The sequence below is a fragment of the Nomascus leucogenys genome, chromosome 6 (genome assembly GCF_006542625.1).
Source record: "Nomascus leucogenys isolate Asia chromosome 6, Asia_NLE_v1, whole genome shotgun sequence".
Taxonomy (NCBI): domain Eukaryota; kingdom Metazoa; phylum Chordata; class Mammalia; order Primates; family Hylobatidae; genus Nomascus; species Nomascus leucogenys.
This window is the reverse complement of record NC_044386.1, coordinates 52,561,538-52,580,161: the sequence shown is the minus strand read 5'-3', so window position 1 is coordinate 52,580,161 and position 18,624 is coordinate 52,561,538. Positions and strand designations below refer to the sequence as shown.

The 18,624-nt window shown below is 35.8% G+C and overlaps 1 protein-coding gene across 2 annotated transcripts in view; it reads right to left on the bottom strand.

Annotated features, from left to right (window-relative positions):
• The window catches only part of CEP152 (centrosomal protein 152), a 71,800-nt gene that overhangs the window by 44,871 nt on the left and 8,305 nt on the right, over window positions 1-18,624 (bottom strand). For both annotated transcript variants that reach the window (XM_003266890.1, XM_003266891.2), the window contains exons 3-10: window positions 14,912-15,015; window positions 14,625-14,694; window positions 14,265-14,543; window positions 12,986-13,136; window positions 10,302-10,442; window positions 8,207-8,346; window positions 5,788-5,988; window positions 984-1,131 (exon numbers count right to left, since the gene is read on the bottom strand). In XM_003266890.1, coding sequence (XP_003266938.1) covers window positions 984-1,131; window positions 5,788-5,988; window positions 8,207-8,346; window positions 10,302-10,442; window positions 12,986-13,136; window positions 14,265-14,543; window positions 14,625-14,694; window positions 14,912-15,015 — 1,234 coding nt within the window. The remainder of the gene's footprint in view (window positions 1-983; window positions 1,132-5,787; window positions 5,989-8,206; window positions 8,347-10,301; window positions 10,443-12,985; window positions 13,137-14,264; window positions 14,544-14,624; window positions 14,695-14,911; window positions 15,016-18,624) is intronic.

The following is an 18,624-nucleotide window of genomic DNA, read 5'->3' as shown; positions in this document are numbered from 1 at the left end:
TTGCCCCTTATCAAGACATATATACACATACATTTAGGCGGTCTTTGACTTTAGTACTTTCAGCTTTTGAATAACCCACCCTTTCACATATTGTACCAACAGTCTAAATTACCTTTCATATGCCAAAGTGTGACTTTCATATATCAGTTAGTGAATAACTGTTGACCTGTTTTCACAATGTGAGCTACTTACAAGCAAACAGGGAAGTTTTGTCTATACAGCAGTGTTTGTACAAACGTCATCATTTTATTGTTCTTTGCTCTAATATCATTTTATAAAAATTAATAAGAAATAAAACAACTGCTGAAACTAAAATGATAGGAAGCATATGTCTCAAACTTAATACTATAAAGACCATATTAGAAATCTGAAGCATGACAAAAATGTAACTCTCTGGCCTCCACTGACTAGGTAAGTCACTATTCCATTATGAGGGGAAAAATATGAAAGAAGTTATACAAAGGATAGAACTATATGATCAAATATTGGGCTGAGAAAAGCAAAATATAATCGGATTTTACAATCATTTTTAGTTTTCAGGGATAGAAATTACCTTATAATGTATTTTATTGTTCAATTTTTGCATGTTCAGCTTTAGTATGTTTTCAGAAATGCATTACATAAAGAAGCAGGACATTGTCTATGTGCGTACATTCATTTCATTTGAAGGAAATACATTAAACACTAACAATAATAATCTCAGTAGTAGAATTATGCTTATTTTTATTTGGTACTTTATACTGGTCTCCAGCTTCCAAATTATTTAATAAAAACAAACTAAACCTTTATATATATATATATTTTTATATATGTGTGTGTGTGTGTGTGTGTGTATATATATATATATTTCTTTTTTTTAAGAAATTTATTGCTGATTGTGTTTTCTGTCCCTTCTGGATTTTTACAATTCATGGATCCTACTACATTCTTTCTGCATATTGAACCAACCTTCCGGGGAGACAGTGGCCCTACCAGACACCTACCGGACTGCAACAAGTGGGCACACTGCTTTTGACTCTCCTCTAGACTTCTTGTCAACCTATTAATGATCTCAGTCTTTTCTAACTTGATTGCTTCTTGATTCCTTTCCAGTTGTTTCACGTGATCTTTCAAACGACAGCAAATGTCTTCCTAAATAGAAAAAAAGTTCAGGAAGTCATTTTCATAAAGAGTTTTAATAAAGAGTAAACTAAAAATTATGATTCATAATTAGATTTGATGTCAAACACAAGATCATCACATGGGAGCATCACCTCTTTTACAAGGTACAGTGCACAGAACTGGGAGTCAAGAGCTTGGGTGAAGCTTCAACTCTTCAGTCTGTTTCTTCTTTTGTAATTATGCTAATAAAGGCTGAATTAGTCTAAAGTCTCCTTCGACTCTATATTCACAAGACAATGAGTTATTCAAAAATAAGATTTTACTCAAGCCAAAGAAAATGTATTACATTCCTATACATATTTTATATTGTCAGTTTTAGTGTATGTATATATATTTAGGCAGACTACTTTGAATCATGCAATTTGTATCCCAAAACAGTAAGGATATAGATAAATGCATGAAAACTCACTGTATTCTAAGCAGCCAAAAGTTCATTCCATTAAGAGCAGCCAAAAATAATCTTTCCCTCCTCTGAAATTCTTTTAAACTTGATCTGTTTCTCTCTTATCTTTCTCCACCTTTTAGATGTCTTATTTCTCTTAATAGCCCCCTTGAAGGTGCTTCTGCAGTGCCTTAGACATATCAAGTGCTGTAAGAAACACTTGAAAAATAAATGACAAAGAAAAATAGGGTAAATGTGTATGTGCATGTGCATAACTATATGGGATTACATAAAATATAGAGTGTGTATGCAATACACTCAAGTTTCTTCCAAAAGAAAATATGTTTGGGTGTAATGAACCACGGAAGTCCCGAGTCCAGGTAGAACAAATACACTGTCAAAATCATCACCTCTCTTTCAAAAAAGGCTACACAGGCTGAATTCCAGGCAAATGGCCGAGCATGGGAGAGGCAGAGGAGTGAATTAAGTTAATTAATTGAAATTACCCGAGAAAACCTAACGAAAACAAGAAATAAGAAGAATACTGAGAAAGGGCTTTGAAGTAGAGAAAAGGCCTTAGGCTTTTGCTGCCTGATCTGTAGTATAACCTAAAGCCCAATAATACCTTAAGGATACTAACACAAGGTACATCCCATAAGAGCACTAACACAGAAGTACCTTGAAACAAAGAGACTCTGAAGTCTCCCATTTTAGCTTAAAAATCCATGTGAATTTTGTATTCTATTTCATAATGAAGCTGTGTTTGCTTTAAATTTTTTCTACTAAATTTTTGAGCAAAATGAAGCTTCTGGAAACTAGTCCATGTTTATTCAGCACTGCAAACCTCCTGGCACACTGCTGCTAATTCCAGGCCAGCTTGAGAAACCTGGTTCTAAAGCGCCAAAGTAACGTGGCAAACACAATGAATGAGCTCATATTAATGACAGCATGACAGTAATGACAGCAAGAAGGGGTGGGGAGACAGCTAATATTTATATTCTGGGGAGGTCACAATAGTGTTAACAAGGGATTGGGAACTAGCAAACAAAATTAAAGAAAAGTTAGGTATAAAGAAATTGTAAAGAAAAGGCAGACTCTGCCAATAATTTGATTATATGTAACAATCAAACTATCGTGTATCCTGTTGACGAGTTCAGGAAAACAGATCATACTCATAAAACTTTAAAGTTTTAATACCAAAAATCAAAAAAGATTGAGTAGTTCAATGTTTGCCATGATTAGCTTGAGTAGTTCAAGACTGATAGGGGCAGACATTTTTCAAGACTGAGACAAGTGCAATGATAAAGAGATGACAGCTGAACTCCAGCCTGGGCAACAGAGCGAGACTCCATCTCAAAAAAAAAAAAAAAGAGAGACAGATGATAGAGATGACAGCTGAATCTGTGGGAGGGAAAAGAACTGGACAGGGTTCTAGCACACAGGAAAATGAGGACTAGACCACACACAGAGAAGTCTGTGGGACTCTCTAAAGCCAACAGAAAGTGTTCAAAGTGGAGCCTTTAAATATAACATTAAAGAAAAGGTAGAAGGTTATGACATAGAAACCAAAGTCCATGACTTCACCAAAAGCTGAAGATTTCAAGGAGACAGAAGGAAAAAAGTAATATACCAACAAGGAGATAATCAGAGATCTTAACATGACACTTCTATGAATGGAAGGAAGTAAAAGTCAGTTTGGTGGAGAGAGTCCAGGAGATGGGTTACTAGGAGAGAATTATGACATTGGAGGAACACTATGAGCTCCAAGAAGCCCATTTCTTTCACCTTTTCTGTCTTACTAAAAAAATTCAAGGGAAAATCAGCCAAAAAAAAAGAACTATTATAATATGTTGTGAGGGCATACAATCTTTTCTACCCAAAAAAGCTGGTGTCTTAAGAAAAACGCTAATAATTTTACAATCTATAAATTTCTCAAAATATACTAGTTACAGACATTTTGTTTTTAATTTTAGATTCAGGGGATATATGTATAGGTGTGTTACATGGATATGTGGCATGATGCTGAGGTCTGGGCTTCTGTTAGGCGCTTTGGAACACCCACTTTGCAAAGCAGCTATGCAATTATATGCAAAGCCTAACATCAGTGCCATGCTCTGTTAAAAAAATAATAATAAAACAAAGTAAAAATAGGCAAAGAACGTAACAGTGGGAAAAGACCTTAACACCTTCAATTTATGGGTTCAGGGGTCTGAAGCCCACCCAGCACAGAATCAAGAATTTGTTCTGACTTTACTGTAGAGTTCTTCTATTGAAGGGGGTGGGGCAGTGGACGACAGAGAATGCACTGGGCATAGGGGTAGAAAACACTAGAAATTCCTTCCAATCCATCCCTAATGAAACTGTGTTTAAGTCAACAGAGAATGGAAACCCCCAACCCAATAAGGAAAAGCCACCAGGATCCACTCTTCTCTAATCATCCAAGAAGGGCTACTGTCCAAGTCCAACTAACTTCAATGTTACCCTGTGTTGGCCAAAACTAACTTTAAAATAAAATAAATAAAATAAAAATTTATGAAGCTACATCTCAAATTCTATTTGTTTAAATATTCTATAAAGTAGACTTTTCAATAATTTGGTATGGCCTTCATTTTTTTTTTTTTTTTTCTGGAAAAAAGAGTCTCATTTTTTTTCTCTGGAAAAAGAGTCTCAATCTGTTACCCAGGCTGGAGTACAGTGGTGCAATCACGGCTCACTGCAGCCTCGACCTCCTGAGCTCAAGCAATCCTCCCACCTCAGCCTCCCAAGTAGCTGGGACTACAGGTGCATGCCACCATGCTCGGCTAATTTTTTTTTTTTTGTAAAGACAAGGATTCACTATTTTGCCCAGGCTAGTCTTGAACTCATGGGCTCAAGTGATCCACCTGCCTCAACCTCCCAAAGTGCTGGGATGACAGGCATGAGCCACTGTAACTGGCCTTCATCTTTCCCTACTCCTATATATCCTCCACATTGATCAAATTCACAATTTTCTTATATAAAATAAATACATAATGAAATAGATATAATAAAAACGCATATAAATACATGTAAAAATAAAATAAAATGATAAACAATTATTGCCAGTAATGCACTCTTACATAGTTCTACCTAAAAGCATGGAAGAATTAGAGGCAGCTATATAGGTCAGAAATAACCCAAATCAGCATGAATTTTAAGTGTGGTGAAATTTTCCATACCCTCACATCTGATTTTTCTTCTCTCCTTCCCTTAGGTTAAATCAATTTTGAAATTACATTAAGAAAAATGCATTCTGAAATGTTATTCACTCAAGTGATTACCTAGAGTTATAGAGCACAAGCAAACTCACCACCTGACTCACATTTAGCTTTCAATATTTTATTCCCCCTTGAGTGAAAATAAAAATTCACTGTGCAATATGCTCAAGATTCAAATCTCATTAAGTCTAGATCAGACTGTCTTATTTTATAAATTATACTGTCCTCAAAATTTACTCTCCTCCCAAGAATCATTTCTCAACAGACTGTATTGACAGGTGAATTACCTAATGCTGGGAGACTCAAGTAAGGCTTTCTACTGGTTAAGCTTCCAAGGTAACCTCCCAAGTTCTAGCCAGCCACTGGTAGACTCATTTGTTTTGGTCTGGATTTATTCTAGGACCATATAAACAACATACACAAATACCCTACAAATAAAGAACAAGTAATGTGAAAGTTGAGAAAGTACTAATAATATTATAAGAAGTAGGGTTTCCAAAAGTATACCTTTAGGATGTATTCTCAGATTCTCAGCTTCCTTTTTTTTTTCTTTTTTGGTGAGACGGAGTCTCGCTCTGTCGCCCAGGGTGGAATGCAGTGGTGCGATCTCAGCTCACTGCAACCTCTGCCTCCTGGGCTCAAGCGATTCTCCTGCCTCCGCCTCCCAAGTAGCTGGGATTACAGGCACGCACCACTGTGCCCAGCTAATTTTTTTTTTTTTTTTTGTATTTTTAGTAGAGACGGGGTTTCACCAAGTTGGCCAGGCTGGTCTTGAACTTCTGACCTCAGGTGATCCGCCTGCCTTGGCCTCCCAAAGTGCTGGGGTTACAAGCGTGAGCCACTGTGCCCGGCCAATATCACTGGCTTTTAAGTTTCACTCACGTCACACACAATCTAACATTTACTACAAACATTCAAGACTTCTATATGATGAACCATAAAATATCAGTTACAAAACATAACCAGCTTTACTTGTTGATAACAGTTGCTCACTGAAATCATCCCAACCTGTTCTTTAAGTGCAGTGGCTGTGGCATCCAAATTCTTTCGTAAGGACAATACTTGCTCTTCGTACTTCTTTGTGAGGCCCATAACAATGCTCTCATGCTGTTCTCTAGCTCGTTGAAGTGATTCAGAATGATGAAGGTCCACCAGCTGCTGCTTCAAGCTTTCCAGAGCCATTTCAGTTGTTCTGGACTTCTTGATCATCTAGTAAATACACACAGGATATCCATGTTTAAAATATACACAGAGTATTTTAGCTCTGTGCTGTCTATAAACTTTTACTTTTACTATAAACTAAAACTCAAGCATGTTTTAATGAGAGTAGAGAAGGGGTCTCCGCTCATCATGGCTCAAGCTCCTTAAAACATCCCTAGCTGGGACCCTCCAGGCCCATAGTTGTTGGAAACAATGTTCCCTGAGAAAATACATTTGGTAGATACCTGAGGGGAGTGAAAGAGGATTTTGCACAGCATGATGGATTTGGCTATCAGGCACGGAATCTGCTGATGCCATGATGGCCCCAGTGCTGTTCGCATTGCTCTATGACCAAAGTGTCGGGTAACCCAATTGTTAGGTCATAGAAAACTGACAACTGTTCCTTGAAAGACTGATGAAACCTGCCAATGGTCACTTACTAAAAACAAAGTTTTCAAAGCTATAACTGCACAGTTGATATTGTAGGCAAAATCGTAGCCCTCCAAAATGTCCATGTCCTAATCCCCAAAACCTGTGAATAAGTTATATTACATGGCAAGGGAAAATTAAGATTGTATGTGGAATTAATATTGCTAATTAGATTGCCTTAAAATAAGGTGAGTAGCCAGGATTATCCAGGTGGGCCCAATGTACCACAGGGTCCATAAATGAGGAAAACTAAGGCAGAAAAATCAGAACCAGAGAGACTCAATCAGCCATTCATTGCTGGCTTTGAAGATGGAAATGGGCCACAAGCTAAGGAACACAGGTGGCCTCTAGAAGTTGGAAATAGCAAGAAAATGGATTCTCCCCTAAAGCCTCCGGAAAGCAATGCAGCCTTGCTGACACCCTGATTTTAGCCTAGTGAGATCCATGTCAGACTTCTGAACTCCAGAACTGTGAGATAAATTTGTGTTGTTTTAAACCACTGAATTTGTGGTCATCTGTTACAGCAGCAATAGGAAACTAATACACTTGGTGATTCTGCTGCTTACATAAAAAGTTTACAAAGTTATAACCTTTTACCACATAAAAGCAACTTAGCTTTTTAATCTAATAACTATTGGTTTTCAAAAAGTTAAAAATAATCTACATTACATACAAAAATTAAAATTTCAAGAGGATTGTTCTTCATTCTATTCCAGAGATTGCCTATTTATTCCAATACTGCTTTCATTGCTAAGAGATCCATCCAATGAATGACACAGATAATTTGTGCCAGGCAGGGTTCTAAGCACTAAGAACATAATGACCAACAGAAAAGGTCTAAGCTCTTACTACTTTCTAGTGGGAAAAGACAATAAATAACAAGTAAACAAATGAGATCATTTCAGATAGTTATAGAGTAATAGAATATGGCATGATGAAGGTGAGTTGGAGGATGGAGCTATGGGCTGCCTTACATATAAAGTGAATAGCAAGTTATCTGAAAAGGTAACTGTTTTTAGCTAAGACCTGAAAGATGAGGAGGAGCCAGACATGAGAAAACAGTTTAAACTCTTTCATTAAACCATCCTCAGACTTAGCTCCCTCAAAACCAAGCTCATTATTTCATAGTCACTTTCATTTTTTTTTTCCTCAGACAAAGTCTCGCTCTCGTCCCCCAGGCTGGAGTGCAATGGCGCGATCTCAGCTCACTGCAACCTCCGCCTCCTGGGTTCAAGCAATTCTGCCTCAGCCTCCTGAGTAGCTGGGATTACAGGCGTCTGCCACCACGCCCAGCTAATTTTTGTATTTTTAGTAGAGACGGGGTTTCACCATGTTGGCCAGGCTGGTCTCAAACTCCTGATCTCAAGTGATCCGACTGCCTCGGCTTCCCAAAGTGCTGGGATTACAGGCGTGAGCCACTGCGCCCGGCCATCACTTTCATTTTTAACCCTGCCCCCTGCCAAAAAATGACTCAACCACCACCAGGCTTAGCTACCAATGACTTATGACTATTTCCAAAAATCAAATGGCTATCTCATTAATCAAAGAATGTCAATGTGTCACCACTTTAAACTCAAGTTTAAAGAACAGTTCTCCAATGGAGAAACAGCAGGAAAAATAAAAATAAAAGCTTCTCAGGATACCAATTCTGAAGCAAACTATTGAAGTCAGGAAATTTAAGTTCTAATGCTTTGTCAATAACTTCAAAGTTCTTCTAAATTTAGTCCTACCCTACAAAAAGTTTTGTTAAATAACTAAACTTTTAACTTTGTTACCATACATAAGTTAAAATAGGTACCTGTTCTTCATTGACTTTTAATGCTTGTATTTGAGTCTCCAGTGCTTTTATTTGAGCTTCAAGCTGTATCTCTCTTTCTTTTCCATTCTGAAAGAGTTTCTGTGATTCTCGAAGGCTGAGAGTCAAACCATCCTTTTCATCTATGGTATTAAAAATGTTTATATAAATAATGTTCCTGTAGAGGGACCCCAATGTCATGATCCCTATCCGATATCACATCTGTATCATATATAAATGTTGTTGAATTAAATTTAATTCAGAAAAATGAACTTTAGTTGATTTAGAGAAAATTATTCAAATAAAGAATTTACTTACTTACTTACTTATTTATTTATTTTGAGACAGGGTCTCGCTCCATCGCCCAGGCTGGAGTACAGTGGCACAATCTTGGCTCACTACAACCTCAGCCTCCCGAGTAGCTGGGATTACAGGCACCTGCCACCACTCCCAGATAATTTTTGTATTTTTAGTAGAGATGGGGTTTCACTATATTGGCCAGGCTGGTCTCGAACTCCTAACCTCAAGTGATCCATCCACCTTGGCCTCCCAAAGTGCTGGGATTACAGGTGTGAGCCACCTCACCCAGCCCCAAATAAATAAATTATTTAAAATTAAAAATAAAAAAAAACCTGACACCAAAAAAATTTTTTTAGAGAAGCAGAACTACTTCCTTTAAAATTATTATTGCATCGTTTTTGGGGACAAACCCCTGCTAATCAAAGAAGTTATCTGAGGACTAATTATCCTACACATACTTGCAATGAACTCTTTTTTTTTTGAGACAGAGTCTCACTCTGTCGCCAAGCTGGAGGGCAGAGGTGCAATCTCGGCTCACTACAAGCTCTGCCTCCCGGGTTCACGCCATTCTCCCGCCTCAGCCTCCCGAGTAGCTGGGACTACTGGCGCCACCACCACACCCAGCTAATTTTTTGTATTTTTAGTAAAGACGGGGTTTCACCGTGTTAGCCAGGATGATCTTGATCTCCTGACCTCGTGATTCCGCCCTCCTTGACCTCCCAAAGTGCTGGGATTACAGGTGTGAGCCACCGTGCCCAACCCACTTGGAATGAACTCTAAAATTCACCTAATGTTAAATTCTTCCCACATACTTTGCTATAACAGCTCACAAGTTCTCTCAAAATAAATGTCATGAGCATTACAGAAAGAGACATTTTTACTGTCAATTAAATTTGAAATGAGCTACAGTTCAATCACAAAATTATTCTGCAAATGAAAGTTCAATGTGGACCAAAACTAGAGAAAGCACAAGGAGTAAGCAATTATAATTTGAATCTGTATTTACTCTATGTGTTTATCCTGGACATGGCACTTCACAATCACTAACTCTTATTTGGATTAAAACGTTTATGCTAATTTGTAGCCTCAGAAAACTTTGCAGTGCAAACTAAACACAAATCACTCTGAAAGTTGGAATACTTCATCCAGAGTAATGACATAAGGAATCAGACATAAGAAATCAACAACTTTTTAGGACAGAATGCCATCAGTACAGTTAAATAATGTTCAATGATTCTAAAAGCCTAAGTGAGAAAAGGGAAAATATGAGGACTCCAAAATAGAGTGTCTTTTTTTTTTTTTTTTTTTTTTTTTGAGACGGAGTCTCACTCTGTCACCAGCCTGAAGTGCAGTGGCACTTTCTCTGCTCACTGCAACCTCCGCCTGCAGGTTCAGGTGATTCTCCTTTTCCTGCCTCAGCCTCCCAAGTAGATGGGATTACAGGTGCCTGCTACTATGCCCGGCTAATTTTTGTATTTTTAGTAGAGACAGGGTTTCACCATGTTGGCCAGGCTGGTTTTGAACTCCTGATCTCAAGTGATCTGCCCACCTCAGCCTCCCAAAGTGCTGGGATTACGGGTGTAGCCACCATGCCTGGTCTCCAGAACAGCGTGTTCCAAAGAGAAGTAATCCAAGGCCAACACTCAGAAATCCTGGGTTTTGTTTTGCTATGCCTCACTCACTATGAGCCCTCTGACCAAGTGTTTTTACTCTCTAAGCTTCGTATTTAATCTGAGGTTATTGGATACAAGATATCTAGCTCAGTGTACCTCATAAATGACAGCATCCAGCATCTTACCTTTTATTATTACAAGCTGGTGATTCAGATACCGAATTTGACGTTCACTTTCATTTAACTTTTCAAGTAAGTTCTCCAGTTGTCTCTCTTTTGCTTTGTTAAGAACCTGAAGTTGAATAATCTGCATATTTTCTGCAGAGTCTGGGAATTAAAGACAATTTATTAGATAAAAACATACCAAAATATAAATTTATAGTCATTTAAAGCAGTGTTTTTCAAACTGTGACTACAATTTTTTAGAGCATCATGAAATCAATTCAGTGAATTGTGACTAGGATTAAAAAAGAGAGAGAATATATCAGAGTGTATCATGTAGTAAGAATCAGTCTTATTTTGTGAAACTTGTTTCATTTATATATACCTGTTCATATAGATACATGTTGTAGACCGTATCACAATGTAAAAAAAAATAGTTCTTAGAGTGGGTCACTGCTAGAAAAGTTTGAAAGTCACTGGTTTAAGTTATAACCCTGAATCACTAACTACCATTTCAGCCAGTTAAAAATCAGTATATAACTGCAATGAAATAAATATGCTGTCAGAAAATTAAAAACAAAACAAGTACATCAGCTTCTATAAAATCATTTTTAAAGAAAATTTCTAGACAGCCTCAAAATATTTTATTTTAGGCAGGAGTGGGGAAAATATTATATTTATATTGATGCTGGCACATAACTGAATTAATTAGCTAGTGAATAGATTAATCAAGAATTTTGGGGAGGGAGCGGGGGAGAAGGGTTGAAAAACTATCCATTGGGTACTATGTTCACTATTTGGGTGATGGGTTCACTAGAAGCCAAACCTCAGCATTATTTAATATACCCATATAACAAACCTGCAACTGTACTCCTCGAATACATAATTTAAAAAAAAAAGAATTTGAAGTCTTCTTTTAAAAACAATTAGTCATTTGGGGACCACTTTAAAAAGAGAGAAAAAAATGGAAAAAAGGATTGGTAGGTATGCGTCAACTACATAATGATAAATATTCTTCACTTACTACTAGAACAATGTTTCTGTTAGCTTACAATCAGAAATAAATGCATTTACTGAGTTTTAACCACTTGCTAACTAAATAATTCTGTCCTCTTTTTAAAAAGAGACCTGGTTAAATAAAGAAAATTAAAGACTGAAAAGTTTATACAAGTCAAACTCCTCACAGGTTTTATAGTAGAACTAGCTCCATCTCCAAATTTTTTAAACTACTGTTGCTAAGAAACTATAATCACTAAATTGGCACTACCATTAAGTTATTTAATTAACTTCCAAATGTCAAATTTAGACAAATGTGTAACTGACTCAACTTGAAGAAGTGCAGACTGTTAAGAAAGGTAAGGAAAGGTTTTTATATGCAGAAAGACCAGGAGATACAAATATAACTTTTCAAGGGAACTGAAAGAGTAAACACTAAGGAGATGTCAGGCCACTGCTGTGAGGCTCATTTACTCAACCTAAAACCAGTTATGTCATATACACTGTCCACTTCCTCATTCCAGAAAAAACTTAAGAACAAAGAGAGGCCATCCTCATATGTGCTGTTGACTCCTTCAGGGGAAAATGAATTCTGGGCCTCCTCCTGTAACTACCCTGCTGTCCCGGTGTACGATGGAAGCAACAATATGAAGTCACAACCCAAAAGTCCAGTTTTCTCTTTGGTATAGCCCAGGTAAGCCAGAATATCCAGTATGACTTTTCCCCTACTAATTAAAGGGAAACAAAAAGTAAAACAAAAAAACTTGCTGCCACACTCTAGAATTACACTGGCTCTTCAATATGCACAATAATTAGAAGCTATTTAGTATGCCAGACAGCATGACAAGAGTAATTCAGTACAATCACTACACGGGTTTATATTTTGGGATTTTTGTTTTTTGATACTAGCATTTCATCTCAGAATTCTCTAGTAGCTATAAGCACTTTTTTCATTCTATTTATATACATACGATACAAAAAAAACTGGCAAATGCCACATGACTGAACCTGATATCTAAGTAATTCTGAATATAAAGTAATTTATATCAGAGTTGACTAAAAACTGTAAAATCAAAAGAAAAAAAGTTGATGATAGTGCTGATGTATTAAATTACACTTCTATATAGTCAAAAATCTGAGATTGAAAACTATGTTTCATTTTCCAAATTAGGCTTCAGTCAAAAAAATATATAAAGTTCATAAAAAGTCTTTTAAAATTTTTTTAAATTTCAAATAAGTCCAGGTATCCTGTAGGATAGGCGAAGATACTTAACCACTATACAAATGAGGAGAAAAGGCTTAACAAACTAGAATGACTGAAATATAAAGTTGGGAAAATGTCTTTTAACTTTTCATTATGGAAAATTTCAAATATGTAAGAAAGTAAAGAGAATAATATGATGAATCTCCACAAACCCATTTCCCAGATTCAACAATTATGAACTCATGGCCAATTTGGCCGCATCTATATTCCCACCCAACATTACCCCTCAAAAGCCTATTATTTTAAAGTAAATCCTAGACTTCATGTCAGTTTATTCATAAATACTCTAGTATCTATCTCTAAAAATAAGGGCTCTTTGAAATATCAAGCACAATTCTATTGTCATACTTAAAAAATAATAATTCTTGGATGTGCTCAAATATTCACTGTGTATTCAAATTTCTCCAATTATGTGGTATTAAAAAATAAATATAAACTTGATACCTACTCTCATTAGCTCCTAAAAATTGTTGTTGCAGGCCTTCGAATGTGTCACTTCCTGTTATCTCCTGGGCTGGTGAGCCATTATTCTGGGCAGAAGACTGATAAGGTTTATATGTCACTTTATTATACGGTTCCAAACCTTGACAACTGGGACCCTATGATAACAAATGAAACCGACAATTAAGATTTGGCCTTTTCTTCCAAAATTATCTGAATTAGCCACGTAAATTAATTTTATGTTACAGAACTTATTTTTGGTACAGTTCAAAGTTGTTTATACACACACACACACACACACACACACACACACACATATCTGCTCAAAAGTAGCACTTATTGTTATTTAACACTATTAATTGAAAGTTGCAATACATAATTTATAGACACCTAAATTCTACTTTTGAGCACACAATGAAGGCAATTTTATAAATAAAACCCAAGAATTCCAATAAGACTATATACAAATATTTTGTTAGAAATGATTTAGATCATGCCAGCATCTTGGGAACATAAAAATGCACATAATAACATGAACATGGACTACGGTGCCTCATATCTAATAAATAGTCAGTAACTCTTATGGGATGAATAACAACATTCTACGGAGATAGAATTAAGAGAAAATAACCACTTAACAGCCCTAAAAAATCCATCCTGTCACTGCGTGACAAAGACTAGCTGTTGAGGTATTTGCTGTCATCAAGAAATTCTAAGAAGCAACTAACTATATCCTGAGGTCTTACTTCATTAAACTCCCCCCCAGGAAAAACAAGGTTTTTTGGTTTTTCCTTCACATTCATCCTGTCTACTGTTATATCACCATACAAAACAGATATCAGCTTTGACACGTTTAACCTAAAATTCGTTGTGGGTGGTGAGCAAGAAAACTGAGGAAATTAAATGTTGTCACCTACACAGAATTAGTGCTTTAAAAACTACAATAAGAGACCTGAACATAGCTTCTCACTGAAGCACAGTGCAGTGGTAGAAGCAGCAGTAAATGAGGATAGTTATTCTTTGGCAGACTTAACTTTTAATGTTTAATCAACTGTGTCCGAAGAGCCTCTATTTTAAACTTCTGACTTAAGATCATGATTGTATTAGACTGTAAACAGAAAATACCATGACTAATTCACCATGAACCTGAATAAGTGCCCTCTCAGAACTTCATGTGGTTAAATCATCTTACCATTGTACTCACATACATTTCCTGAACACACACAAACATCACGCAAATGCGTGTGCACACACACAAGTTCTTGAAAGTCAAATTTTTACAATACCTGAAAATGGTTCCACTGAGGATCTGAAAATTTAATTACATTGGTTGGTTGGTTATTAAATTCCTGCTTCTGACCATTGGTATATGGCCTAAAGTTTTCAGGAAGGTGATATAAATCAGTCTGTTCACATTTACTTGGCGGACTATAACCACTTCCACCTTCATCTCCGCCTTCTTCAGGATGGTACACAGGATGTCGGTCTTCAGTTTTACTTCTATTTTCTTCCCAGACATTGCCACATTTTTCTCCAGCATATAAACTCTGAATTTCATTATAGTCCTATTAGATAACAAGAGTAAAACGAAAGCACAAAGACCCATTCCCACCCTCATCAAAGTCATCATCACACCAGATACTTACATTTACACTTTGAGATTTGGGCAGCATTTGCTCATTCCAGCTCATCTCCAATTGCTCAGGATGATGTGGTCTTGAGAAAAAGGAATACTTTCGATTTAAAGCCTATCATTTATTTGTACATAGATAACACAAAGAACCCCAAGATTTTAACATTTTTCCTTCCAACCTTCACCCAAAATTTTAAGAATCAATTTATAATTTTATAATCATGTAATTATTAATCTTCATCAAAAGAGAAAGACTTATAGAATTGCAATATACAAGTGAAAGTGACTTCAGGTGCTTACTGTCCGTCTGTGCCATCTTCGCTGCAGTCTGAATACTGGAGCTCTGGAGAGGAGAGGTCATCATCCAGCATGTCATGGGGAAGGTCTGTGAGTAACTGCTGCAACTGAGTCAAAAGGTCTGCATCAATATTGTACCAACCTAAACACAAGACACCAAGCCAAAGCTGCCTTGGAACGAGTGGTTTTTTACTGTAGAGGTCAAAGAAGTTCGTAATTCCCTCCTTTCATTAACTTCTTAAGTTCCACACAAATTGTATTCATCATTTCACTTGGGGAAAGGGGACTGCATAATTTTAGGATTTATATCAGAAGGCTTTTTTTTTTTTTATGAAGGTCTCAGATTTAAATACACATAGAGCAGAATTTAAAATTTTTTTTATGGAAACACAGCAAGTCACAATAATGGTACAATCAATGTATTATGTTATCACAGAGCAGGCAGACTAAGTCTCAGAATCCCGTTTTACCAGTAATCAGACCTTGGGGAATTGACAATTAGACATCCCACAGGGAATGTGAGTAGCCAGATGCACTCTGGCCAGGTGATGAGAACAGCAGCAGCAACAGGTGGCCTAGAAGCCCTTAGATGCTCTGATAATGTAGAAACCAGTGGGAGTCACTAATTAGTAGAGAGCCATCTAATTCCAAAGATGAAAAGATACACAATACTCTGCTCTCATACAACATCTGAGTAAAAGAAGAGTTGGAAGACTGTTTTCTATAGATAGCACATGCAAAAGCATAACACTGAATCTGACATTAAATATTTGATTTCTCTCTCCTATTTTTTTCTAGAAAAAAATCAGTTTTAGCATTCTGCTTATTATATAAACTAGATAGACAAAATTAATTCAAATTTCAAACATGATAAAAAGATGAATAAATCAGCTAGTCTATTAGACATAATTCAATAACTTTTAGGATTTCAATAACTATCTATTGTCTTTCTTCAAAACCCAATATAATAATATTACCCTAAAAATCCCAATATATGTCTTAAATTAGGTAACAATTAGAAGATCAAATATTATGTTCCTAAATACTTTTTAGGGAAACTGTTTCTAATTACTTCTCTTTAAGAATCTATGCACCAGTTTAATTAACAACTTGATTACATCCCTCCAAAGTACATAAATCAAACCCATAATATTATGCAAGTGGATTTTAAAGACTTTAAATACTTTGTAAAACCTTTCAGGAAAAAAAAAATGAGATGCTCCCTGGTCTATAGCATGTTTTTTTTTTTCCACTTTACCTGTCATTAGTACAAAAGAAATGGAATGTGTCCATAAAACATCTGAGTATTATGTTAAGAATTACCAAGAAAAAAAAAGTTTCTTAAAATATGTATAGTAAAAGTTAAATAAATATATTTTATGGAAGGTCTGAAAGGAATGCCCCAAATTCTTAACTGAGCTTTGGTGAAATAAAATTTGGGAATGGGAATAGAGTATGTTGGAGGTGGGTGGGAATACTTCCTCACTCTATATTTATTTCTAATATTCACTGGATGGGTTTTTTTTTTTTTAAGGTTTTCTCAATCCGTTTGTCTTCTAAGGATGCAACAAGAGAAAGATATTTTCTTCAAGGAAAAGTTATCTTCATCTTTAAATCTGTTTAACGCTAACATTAACATGCAAGACCCTCATTTATTGCTCATCTCCACATGCAAGGTACTCGAAAAATCATTTTGAGAATTAGCCATATCAGAGTTGACTGAGAGATATAAAAAACAATACAAAAGACACAACATGAAAAACAAAACAGAACACATCAACATATTTGTATACAACATGCCTCAAATGAAAGGTAGCAAAGCAATTCTACAAAGACACAAATTCACTTGAGAAAAAAATCACATCTATGAGGTCTTTTAAAAGTAGTACCACTTGTTGTCTATAATTATGCATCACTGCTTTAAGGAAAAAGACTACCCCCACATGTTACACAAGGAAAAATAAAACAAATCTTTTATACTTACATTAAGTAAAGACTCCTGAACAGAAAGAATATTTTCTTCTAAACCTTCAGTGAGGTTCAAGTACATAGCCTTAAAATTCAGGGGCGCCTTGACAGGGACATCTGAAGAGTACATTCTTTTCCCCGCACAAAAACAAAAAACTACGTAATAATTCAGCAGTTATTGTAGCTTTGTGACACCACAAAATTGGCATCCACAGAGAAAAATTAATTTGAGTATGAGCAATCAGCTAATCAAAATGCTTCTGGATCCATACATAAACATCAACTAGCAAAATCATCCCTATAGTATTTAGAGTCTTGCAAGATATTTTACATATATGCTAACATTTTAAAATTTATCTTCAAAAAATTTATCCATCAAGTTCTTTGGCATAGCTGGGTCATATTCCCTGGCTTTCTATAAGTTTCAGGGCAGAGAAAAGCTAAATGAAGTCCTCCTAAATAAGGCCATTCAGGAACAAAATCCCACCTCCAGTGTTTCCATTTTATACATTGTCAAATTGCCCTTTGATCACTGAACCCTGTGCAATAAAACACAAAATTGCCATATCTAGTTATGCATGTTACCAAATAGAAAAATTTAGAAACTATAAATTTTCCTCATTAAAGATCTATCAAATTTCCAAATACAGATTCAAGAACAGAAATAACAATCCTTATAAGTGATAAGATTTAATACCACTCATTAATTTAAAATTCATCAGACAGCTTTTTGGCAGCAAGCAGCAATCTCAATAGGATATTACTGTGTATTAACTGAGTTAAAAAATTTAACAGATACCTTCCCTGTAAGAAAGATAATTTGCCACTCTAAGGCTTCAGTTGAAATAAATTCAGAATCATTCTATAGACTCCCCTCCCTTTCTACTTCATGTTTCTTTCTTAAAAAGAAAAAAAAAAGAGAGCATTTTACTCAAAGAACTTTGTTAACAAAACACTTTGCAATAACCCATGTAGAATATACAAAAGCCTACATTCAGGGGCAAATGTAAAACAGAGAACATGTAAACCTTTTGTTAGGATTTTCAACTTAAATTAACTAAACAGATTATCTTCAGAGCCTATAATCCTCAATATTCATGAAGGTAAGAGGCCTCAAGTTACAAACCATATAATAATCTTCTCCCAAGAGAAAGGGTAGCAAATGGAATACCTAACGGTCATATTCCCTTTGAACAGGTGACCTCTTAGTACGCTTCTAAAAAGATTCTGATATTTTCAAATATGAATTATTAAATAATGCTTTCATGGATACACGCTAAATGTAAACAAATACTAGCTTTACAACTCCCTCTAGTGGAAACAAAATATCAAAATGCTTCCGCAATTACATCAAACAAGGCAGTTAAAAAGTGGAAGAAAGGCTATGCAATGGAAACCTTGCCTCTAAAATACATGATGCTGAGCTCAATGGAGCTTTATTATTCTATTAGAGAAGTACCACTATAAAAACCAAGTCAGTATTGCCAGGTGCAAGTTTCTATCTGCCACCTGCTACCTAAACCATCTACCTTTCTACTCAAGATCATTTTCAAATACATCATCACTAAATGACCCATCAACACTAAATGATCCATCATCAGCAAATATTATCTTGATATCATAGATTACCAAGTATTTCTGCCCCAAATCACCAGCTCCAGAATATATACACATATAAACAGATAATTTTACTATCTAGAACCAACAACAATCACAGAGCTACTTCTGGTGACATTGCAGAAAGTACA